Below are 10,907 nucleotides of genomic sequence, written 5' to 3' on the forward strand. Positions count from 1 at the left end.
GTACAAAAGCAGTTATGGACACAAATCACTAAAGAGGATGAAAACACTATAGTAAATTTTTTTTAATGAGGCGCATTTGCACCGACTCGCAGCGGTGCCCTTTTAGCTCGGAAAAGTTTCCTGATCGCTGATTGGTTAGAGTCATCTTGTCCAACCAATCAGCGATCAGGAAACTTTTCCTGCTAAAAGGGCACCCTTGCGAGTCGTTGCAAATCTGCCTCACTAAAAAGAATTGACTATAGTTGTAATATCCCCAATACTCAGCAGCTTAGAGATGGAGAAAAATTACCGGGCAAATGGTTTTGATGCTGTAGGGGCATAAGCTCAAATAAAACATGAAAATTATATTTACTGTACCCTTGGTAAGTGGATGTACATGAATGATTTTAGATTTCTAACTCGTACAGTAATTGGAAAAAGGTCGATTACTTGCATACATTTTCTGCAGAATACTATACTTGGAGGTAACAAACTGTAGATCTAAATTGAGATGAGGTATACTAAATACCGTACAGTGTGTGTGTTAACCCTTTTACCCCCAGGCTATTTGGAACTTTCCAACCCTTAACCCCCAGTCTTTTTTTTTTTCAAGCACATTTTGCAATATATATTTTTTAAATTGCTTTAACAGCCTTAATTTTCGTCATAGAGTGGTCAGGATGGTCTCATTCTTTTGGAAAATGCTTGAAGTTTCTCATAAAGTTATCAAAAAATGCAAAAAAAAATGTAAATAGCAGTTTTTTGCAAGGACGTACCAGTACGTCCATGTTGGTAAAGGGATGAGTTTTGTGAAACATACCAGTATGTCCATTGGGGGTAAAAGGGTTAACTTTTATAAGATATATTATAGCTTTTGAATGTCACAAACATGGTAATGCTTCCAAACCAAATAGTCATGAAATATAATATTTCTTTATTTATTTTTTTCTATTGTACAGCAAAGGTTTTTTGGAGCGAAGCACAAGTTCCTTCCAAATATGATTCATGTTGACGGGTACTCAGGTAATTTTTAATGAGTAGTTTGAAAGAAAAGTAGTATTTTGAGCAAAATAATTCCCATCATAGTAAATAACTTACAACTTTCCTTGCAGGACTGTTTATGAAAAATTAAGGTTTATTGAGGTTTTCTCGAGTAAAGTAAATAATTTTCCGCAAACTAAATTTTACATTAAAAACTGGTGAGGTATCCTGTTGGGATCTTTTGGTCACAATACTAGTAAGAGGCTTAGTTTCTTAAACCATTTGTCAAACAATAGTACTGCAGTGGTATCTGTCTTTATTTTTTTTTGGGGGGGGGCTCAAAGTTTGTAAATTTATCCATTTTACCGAGCTCTTAAACACTTTGAAAATCTTTTGAAAGTCTGAAGGTTTCTATGACTTTTTAACATTCTCTTTTGGTCATTGAAATTATTCTTCCTGAAGATTTAAGGAAAATTTAAGGTAATTTATTTTTTTTTTGGTTTAGAGTTTTATTTCTTCGGACATTTATGTATTATTAAACAACTATGCCATTTAGGTTAGTAGCCGTCATTCTGTTCAAATATAAGGAAACCTTTCAAATATTTAATCACATTGGAAGCTCACATCATTATCTTTCTTATGACTCTAGTAGGAGGGAGTATATATGTAGCAGGGTAAACACAAGTTGTATTGAATTTACTAGCCTTTTTATCTTGACTTTGTTGACATTTTTGAATGAGTGATTGTGTAGAGTATGTTTATAGGTTCAAGGTCTGGAGAAAGTACCATTAAATTTGATCTCCAATGGAAAATATCTTTTCATTTTTATAAAATGATGCTGACATTAGCCCGAAAATGGCCCGGTTTCCTTAATATTTCTCATGAGATTTTAGTTAGAAAGATGTTGATTGTACTATTGTTATTGGTGTTAATCCTTTTACTCCCAGGCTATTTGGAACTTTTCAACCCTTAACCCCCAGGGGTTATTTTTTTTAAAGCACATTTTGCAGTATATTTTTTTTTTAAATTGCTCTAACAGCCTTGATTTTCGTCATAGAGAGGTCAGGTTGGTCTCATTCTCTTAGAAAATGCCTGAAGTTTCCTAAAAAATTATCAAAAATATGCAAAAATAAATGCAAATAGCAGTTTTTTGCAAGGACGTACCAGTACGTCCATGGGGGTAGAGGGATGAGTTTTGTGAAACGTACCAGTACGTCCTTTGGGGGTGAAAGGGTTAATATATATTTGAAGAGTTGATTTATTTAGTTTTTTATATTGTAAGAGTTGTTTATTGAAAGCGGCTGGACAGGTGTTATGAAAGGGGGATAATAAAGGCTTTTAAACGTTGAATTTTTTTTACCATTCTATTTTCTTCCTAATTTATTCATGGCAGGATCTTTTTGAGTCTAGATCATAAGAACAAAATGTTTCAAAGCTTTAATTTTATTTTAATGTTGTTACTGTTCCTATAATATTTTATTTTTCGTTGTTTCCTTTCCTCACTGGGCTATTTTCCCTGTTAGAGCCTCTGAGCTTATAGCATCCTGCTTTTCCAACTAGGGTTGTAACTTAGCAAGTGATAAAAATAGTAATAACCAACCCAAAATCTTATAATATAAATTTATACTATTCAATTAAGATTATTAAGGCATTCTTGCCATTGTATTTAATAATATCCAATGTTGAAGTTACCTTTAAAGAGTCACTTTCCAATGTCCCTTCTTAGGCGGTATTTGGTGACCATTTGCTGGTAGGATTCAAGAAAAACCTTTTGAAACTCCACTGGCGCACCTCTGGAGTTGTGGCCGCGTCTTGTTTCATTTGATTGTTGATTCTTCTGATCATATCTAAGATTTCACGATTGTGAGCATGCCTAGCAAATACCTGACACAGAGTTTTGATTAAAAATGTGCCAAACGTGGGGTGTCTTAGTGCTTTTATACCATCTGTTGCAGCGTGAATGGACAGCATATTGTTTGGAGCCTCTTCCTTTTTCTCTTCCTTTTTCTCTTCCTTTTTCTCTTCCTCTTTCTTTTCCTCTTCCTCTTTCTTTTCCTCTTCCTCTTTCTCTTCCTCTTTCTCTTCCTCTGTATGCCCTACTGCCTTTGAATCTGTAAATAGATGTTAGATAACATGTGTTAGATGACTAATATTAACAATATATTAGGTTTTTGTCAATATACTAATCTGATCAGAGGCAAAAGGCTTGTACATTCTTGCTTGCTTTCAGAAGTTGAAATTAATTTAACTCTTCTTAATTCTAAACTTAGCTCCCACCTTCATACAAACTCTTTGTCTTTTAGAATAGGGAATGTCTTCTGTGGACCTAGAATGGCCGTTTAAATCCTTAACAAGGTAGTTTGCATGGATGACTAGCTAGCCCACTTTCCTGTCAAAGACACTTCACTCTTGTCTTTAATGGCCTAAAAGTTTATTAGTTGTAACAGAATAATGTTCAATGCCAATCCTCCTAATCTTTACTTTTACAGAGGACTGTAATTGCTCACGATTGTCCCCCTATACTGAGGGCAGGTTGTGGCCTGTTCAGTGGCAAGGATTCTTGGTGACGAAGTGGATGGAGCTTAAGGACTTTTCGACTGATGATGAAGAAGCTGTATAGCTCCTTCATCTCTCCGAGTTCACGAATCACCTAGTCGTCTTCGTATACTCCCCAAGCTAGGTCCGAGGAGAGTACATGGGAGAAGTCATGATTCCTCCGATCTTCATTGATAGGAGTTTCAGGTCCTGGTGCGTGGGGTTCCCCTAGTAGATGCTACCTTTTCTGAAATCTCCCCAGTTGCCTTGCAGGCTGTTGATGGCAAGTTTGACCTGAAGAAGCTGTGGCCTTCTTGAGGTCTTGCTGAAGAAACTTGTTGCTAAGGCTACATTTGCCAGTGAGACCTGTGAAAGTGATCCCAGTGACCGCCCTTGACCCGAGGGTGTGTGGTTTCCCTTTGCATAATTCCTGTGTCCTTGACCACTGTCCTTGTGATTCCTTCCCCAAGGCCAGTGTCTGTATCCCTGTTGAAAGTGCCTAGATTCCCCCCCCCCCCTCTTCCTATTTTCTGTGTTCAACACTAGGAGAGCTTTATCGTTGACGGTTGCTCAGACCTTGACTTTTATGCATGCAATCTGTAAGTAAGACTGGTAAGGGAAAGGAGCAAGCTCACTCTTCCTCCGCCTCTTCCTCCACCTGTGCCCCTTTTTTTCTATTCTGATTTTGGCACTTTTCTCTAGAAGAAGAAATAGAAGTCCAGGAAAGCCAATTATATGAAGCCCCTTTGGATTGCAAGCGATCTCGCCTCTCTTACGGGAGAGGAATACGGCTTCCAGCCAGCACAGTTGGTATTGTGGCTTGCGTAATCGGCACGGCTGCTTTGGCATCCAAGTTGATCAGATGTGGGAGAAGCTTTAATGCCTTCCTTCACCTTTTCTACCTTGATGGTGGAATACTGCTCACATCCTCAGCACCTCAGATAGAGATGCCACCACTCAAAAATGTCCTTGGCTGTGGTAGGCAGTCCTAACCGCAATAACCAGAGGGAAAGGTAGGTGTTACTGTTTCCCTCTGGCTTGAATTGAGTAAATGTCCTCAAAAAAGGGCATTGGCTTGAGTACCATTTTCTTTAGATGGGATTTGTTTCGTAACCGAAATACAAACCTTAGCTATTTACAAAGGGTTTACTTTTAGCGCAGCTGAAATGACGAGCCAATAGTTTTAACAAGGGTTAATTACCCCCGCGCTAGTTAGCGGGGGGTGGGGAAGGGTAGCTTGCTACCCCTCCCCCCTACACACACCGGTGACTTGCTTCACTTCACTTTTGGCTCGGCGGTGATCAGACGTGTCTGCTCATCGCCTTCGTGACAGCCTTTAATTTTCTGCTTTTTCTTTTCAGCGTGTGTGTTGGTTGAAAGTTGACCTTCAGTTATTTCTTTACAATGCGTACATGCCCTGGAGTTGCCGGTCGTCCTTGTGGGACTTTCATGTCGGACGTAAATACGGATCCACACACCCTCTGCCCTCAATGTCGGGGCCGACGGTGTGACCAGGAGAACATGTGCCATGAGTGCAGGGAGTGGTCTGCCTCCCAGTGGGAGAGGTTTGGCCGTCGGCGTAAGAAGAAGTCCAAGAGAGACCGTTCTCCTCCGGGGTTAGCCTTGAAGGAGGAAGGTTCTCGGGACTCTTCTTCCGCCGCCCAAACCTCCTCCGAAGCTCCCCCTCGTCCGCCTCCTAAGGAGAGTCGGCCGAGTGGGAGCGCAGGCCCTTGTTCTGTTTCCCGACCTTCGGTGGGGGGAGAGGGCGTCGCCTCCCATAGCGAGGCGGTTCCCCTTCCTTCTCCGGGGGAGGTTATTGATAATGCCCTATCCAGTGATGATCTTTTACAGATTTGGTCGTCCCTGGGGCTTAAGGGCTTGCCCTCCAGGGTCGCTCTTATTGACCTTGTCTCGTTGGGGGCCGCTGTTAAGCAGTCGCCGGTGGTAGCAGAGGTAGACCCTCTGTCTATTGTCGACGTCGTGGTGACAGAGGCCTCCGACGTGGCTGGGCCTTCCGCCGCAGGTGCTGTTGCGGGTGATGGTGCTAAAGGCTCTCCTCCTCCTTCCGTACATCCTTAGAAGGGGGAAGTGAGTCCTTTGGTCTCGGCTGCTGCCCAGCTTCCTTCTGAGGGAAGTGCTTTAATGGAGACTCCCCTTTGGAGGACCGATGGTCACGACGATCTCCCCCGAGGCCGCCTCCGCCGTAAGGCTCACCGTCCGCTACGCCACAAGGGCCTCCCTTCCCCTTACAGGGGGACTAAGAGGCGCCTTTTTGGGTCTTCATCCTGAGGGGAGGACTCTCCTCGTCAGCCTCAACCTACAGCTCCGCCCTCCTTGAACCTCTCTGCAGACCACTCACCATCTCCTGCCAGATCTTCACCTTCTGGAGAACTCGTCACCCGACGGGCAACGGTCCCTTCGGGGCTAAGGGATCCTTCCCTTACGCGAGCAGTGCTAGCGCACAAGCTCGCCAGCGCTCTCCTGCTCGCCAGCGCTCTCCTGATCTTCAGCGCTCTCCTGATCGCCGATGCTCACCTGCTCGTCGGCTCTCTCCTGATGTTCGCCCCCCTCGCCAGCGCTCTCCTGCTCGTCAGCTCTCTTCCGAGCGTCAGCGCTCATTTGAGGACCATCGCCCTGCGGTCTCTGACCACCCTTTAGTTCCTGCTGAACTCCCTGCTCACCATCTGCCTGGTCCTGTGGCTACGCAACATCGTGCTGCGCGTGTGTCAAAAACACACGTTCGCCAACGCGCCAGCGATCTCCCAGTTCCTGCTCGTGAACGCGCCGCGCCACCTGTCCTTTCACATGACACGCGTCGACCTTCTGCTCGCCAGCGATCACCTATGCGCCAGCGATTACCTCCTCTCCAGCGTTCACCTGCTTGCCAGCGCGCACAGGCGATCTTAGTATCGCCTATTCAACAGCGACAGCTAGCGCGCCAACGTTCTCCAACGTTCCTGAAGGAACATAGTTCGCCAGCTTCTAGCTCGCCATCGCGCGATCGCCCTCCTGCGGATGCTGATCACCATCGCACCCCATCACGCGATCATTCACCTGTGCATGCTGCTCGCCATCGCTTACCATTACGCGGTCATTCACCTGCGCATGCTGCTCACCATCGCACGCCAGTGCGTCGACATACCACATCGCGCCGTCGCCAACTTGAGCAACTGCACTCACCAGCTCGTCATCGATCGCCTGTGGATCCACATCGCCAGTGATCTTCCTCACCTACGCGGCAGCGCGTTCCCTCGCCGTCACGCCAACGCTTGCGTTCGTCGCCTCGGACACGCGTTCATTTACCTGCCCACCCTCGCGACCGCTCGCCTGTGCGCCCGCGCGATCATCCACCTGCGCGCCCGCGCGATCATCCACCTGCGCGCCCGCGCGACCATTGTTCGTGGCGAATTCCACAGCTGGTGGTAGCAGCAGGAACGCGTGCTCCTAGACGGCACTCGGGATCACCTCCATCCAAACACAGGTTGGTAGTGCAGGACGAAGAGAGGTTAGTACAGCATTCTTCCCCACCTTCTTTTCAGGCAGGTACCGTCGAGTCCACCCCGAAGGATCGCCCAATCCCTTTCCCTTTAGCGAGGATTTCGGACTCTGTGTCCTTGGAGCAGCAGACTTGGTTTGGTCCGCTGGCACGGGCGTTAGTGAGGGTTATGAAACCAGCACTCGCCGGCCAGGGTAACAAACCAACGGCTGTCTCTCCTACGCTGAAGTGAAAGAGAGGAGTGGACTTCGTGGTGACTTCCCCCAGGGCGAAGTTGGTTCCCAAGAGGTCGGTCGCGAAGGTCCCTTCTCCTGCAAGAGTACTCTCTCCTTCTCCCGTGGACGAGGCCTTTCCGTCCTCAGGTGAGTCCAGTGGGGCGGTAGTCTTCCCCTCGGCACCAGGGGGGGAGACTTCGCTTCAGGCAGGAGAATCGTCTCGTGAGGAAGGGGCCCCTCGAACCTTGTTGTTGGGATCCTGTATCCCTCCCAGGAGGGAATCCAAGGATTCCAAGACCGTCCCTAAATCCTCTGCAAGGATTCGTCAGGAACTCACGACTACCCAGGGGAATGTCCACGTATCACCCCAGGAAGAGATTCCTGGGGCAGGAAACTTAGCTGCCAGCCCGCAGGGAGGAGAACAGCAAGAATCCGGACATGCCTTCTGGCAGGTCCTAAGCCTGATAAGGCAACTTAACAGGCTTACGGATCCAGTCATCGCCCCCCGTGAAGGCAAAGACACGATTCTGGATGAAGTGTTTGACGTTCGGAAGGCCCCTAAGACCAGTGCAGCTCTGCCCTGGTCTCGGGGGCTGAAGAGTGCCAGGGCTAGGGCCAACGCTCAGCTCGCACTTCTTGCCTTCTCGAGTCGTTCCACTGCCGGGAACAAGCTCATCCTTCTTCCTCGCCTTCAGCAGAGGAGGTATTGCGAGATCCTGGGTGAGCACAACCTCGCTCTTCCTCTCCATCACTCTGTGGAGGAGCTGGCGAAGGGAGTTCCCCTTGAGAAACTCTCTGCCCGGCAGGTGTCGTTCTCGGCGGCAGAGATCCTTAACCACGAGAAGGTCGCTAAGTGTGCCATGCAGGCCACTTCGTGGCTGGACTTCTGGCTAGGATCTCTGGGCATCCTATTGCGATCGGAGGACTTGTCCAAGGAGACCAATAGGAAGGCTCTAGAGACCTTCTTGCTCTCGGGCACCCGCTCCATCGAGTATTTGGCGCACCAGGTTACCACCCTGTGGGCCAACTCGGTGTTGAAGCGTCGCGATGCTGTGTCCGAGAGATTCCATCCGAAGGTCCCCGCCGTAGATGTGTGTAGGCTCCGACATGCTTCTCTTCTGGGGGAGAGCCTGTTTGAGCCTCAAGACATGGAGCGAACGGCTGAGAGGTGGAGGAAATCCAGCACGGACTCCCTCCTCCACAGGACCCTTACAACTCGGCCCTATAAGCCTCCAGCCCCGCCACAACAGCAGCAACAGCCTCGTAAGGCTCCCAAACAGGCACCGGCAGCTAAGAGAGTGGTGTCTAAGCCCCAGCCCTTTCCAGCCAAGGTCAAGAGTGGTAAGTCCTCCAGGGGAGGGAAGACTCCTAGGGGTGGCGGCCGCGGCCGCAAGCCCTAGGGGTGGCAGTCCCCCTGCATGTCCACCTGTGGGGGGATGCCTTCAGCGTTGCGTCCGCAGGTGGCAGCAACACGGGGCCGATGCTTGGACGGTCTCAGTGATCGGCCAAGGTTATCGCGTCCCGTTCACGACATCTCAACCTCCCCTGACAGCGAATCCAGTGTCGTTGAGCTCCTATGCCACGGGATCGGCAAAGGGGCTGGCCCTTCAGGCCGAAGTCGAGACCATGCTCGAGAAGGGTGCTCTCCAGGAGGTCCTGGACGGCTCCCCAGGCTTCTTCAGTCGACTCTTTCTTGTAAAGAAGGCTACTGGAGGCTGGAGACCCGTCATCGATCTCTCAGCTCTGAACAGGTTTGTCAAACAAACCCGGTTCAGCATGGAGACAGCAGACACGGTCAGACTTGCGGTGAGACCACAAGACTTCATGTGTACACTGGATCTAAAGGACGCGTACTTCCAGATCCCAATCCATCCGTCTTCCAGGAAGTACCTGAGATTCTGCCTAGACAACAAGATCTACCAGTTCAAGGTGCTGTGTTTTGGTCTCTCCACAGCTCCTCAGGTGTTCACCAGAGTGTTCACCCTGATTTCATCTTGGGCGCACAGGAACGGCATTCGTCTCCTTCGTTACCTGGACGATTGGCTGATCCTAGCAGACTCGGAGTCGACTCTTCTTCAGCACCGAGACAGGCTTCTGGATCTTTGCCAGGATCTGGGGATCGTGGTAAACCTCAAGAAGTCCTCTCTGCAGCCGTCCCAACGACTGGTTTATCTAGGCATGCTAATAGACACCAATCTCCATAAAGCCTTTCCATCAGACGACCGGATAGCAAGGCTGAGGAGGGTGGCGGAACCTTTCCTCAGGCGAAAAGAACTCCCCACCCAATCGTGGTTGCGTCTCTTAGGCCACCTATCCTCCCTGGCCCGTCTGGTTCCAAACAGCCGCCTCAGGATGAGATCCCTTCAATGGCGACTCAAGTCCCGGTGGAATCAAGGATCCGATTCCCCGGACATTCTGATCCCAATGGGGTCTCTGGAACAGACGGACTTGCGGTGGTGGCTGGCCGACGAGAACCTGCGGAAGGGAGTGAGTCTTCTCGTCCTCCCCCCGGAATTGACTCTGTTTTCGGACGCGTCAAAAGAAGGGTAGGGGGCGCACGTTCTGAACCAGAGGGCCTCAGGCCTTTGGTCAGAATCAGAAAATTGCCTACACATCAACCTGCTAGAATTGAAGGCCGTCTTTCTGGCTCTTCAGCAGTTCCAACGGTCCCTGGCGGGTCACTCCGTGGTGGTGATGAGCGACAACACCACGGTAGTGGCTTATATCAACAAGCAGGGAGGCACTTTTTCGCAACAGCTATCCCATCTTGCAGTAGAGACTCTGAGGTGGACCGAAACCCACTCGATAACACTATCAGCTCGCTTCATTCCTGGCAAGAGGAATGTGCTCGCCGACAGTCTGAGCAGGGCTTCGCAGATAGTGAGTACCGAGTGGTCTTTGGATCCTCAGATAGCCAACAAAGTCCTGACTTTGTGGGGTTCCCCGACTGTGGACTTGTTCGCGACAGCCTTGAACTTCAAGCTGCCCCTGTACTGCTCACCAGTCCCGGACCCCAAGGCACTCTGGCAAGATGCTTTCCAGCAACGGTGGGACAACATCGACGTGTACGCCTTCCCACCATTCTGTCTGATGAGAAGGGTGCTCAACAGGACCAGACTATCGGTCAACTGTTCCATGACTCTAGTAGCTCCGCTATGGCATCACGCGGAATGGTTTCCGGACCTTCTGCAACTCCTGACGGAACTCCCAAGGGAGCTTCCTCCACGACACGAGCTTCTCAGACAACCCCACTCCGGCGTCCCTCACAGGGCCGTAGCCTCGCTTCGGCTTCACGCCTGGAGACTATCCAGTGTCTCCTCGCGGAGAGAGGCTTTTCGCAACAGGTTGCGGAGAGAATGTCTCGGCACCTGCGAAGGTCCTCTGAGGGAGTCTACCAAGCAAAGTGGAGAGTCTTTTGTGGTTGGTGTCGTGGAAGGGGTATCTCTCCACTCGATGCCACTATTCCAGCAATAGCGGACTTCCTCGTGTATCTGCGAGAAGAAATGCGCCTTTCTGTCTCGGCAGTGAAAGGCTATCGCTCAGCCTTAAGCTTGGCCTACAGATTGAAGGGCGTGGATATTTCTTCATCGCTAGAACTCTCTTTACTCATACGTAGCTATGAGCTTACCTGCCCCCAGTCGGAAGTGAGACCCCCTCCTTGGAACGTGGTTCGAGTCCTCAGGTCTCTTAAGAGACCTCCC

General features: G+C 49.1%; 1 protein-coding gene across 1 annotated transcript in view; it reads right to left on the bottom strand.

Annotated features, from left to right (window-relative positions):
* Nucleotides 1-519: 519 nt before the first annotated feature.
* The window catches only part of LOC137656753 (putative ankyrin repeat protein RF_0381), a 40,724-nt gene continuing 30,336 nt past the window's right edge, over nucleotides 520-10,907 (bottom strand). The window contains 2 exon segments of the mRNA XM_068391010.1: nucleotides 520-3,071; nucleotides 3,968-3,973. Coding sequence (XP_068247111.1) covers nucleotides 2,683-3,071; nucleotides 3,968-3,973 — 395 coding nt within the window. The 3' untranslated portion in view covers nucleotides 520-2,682.

This window comes from Palaemon carinicauda, chromosome 17 (assembly GCF_036898095.1).
Source record: "Palaemon carinicauda isolate YSFRI2023 chromosome 17, ASM3689809v2, whole genome shotgun sequence".
Lineage (NCBI taxonomy): Eukaryota > Metazoa > Arthropoda > Malacostraca > Decapoda > Palaemonidae > Palaemon > Palaemon carinicauda.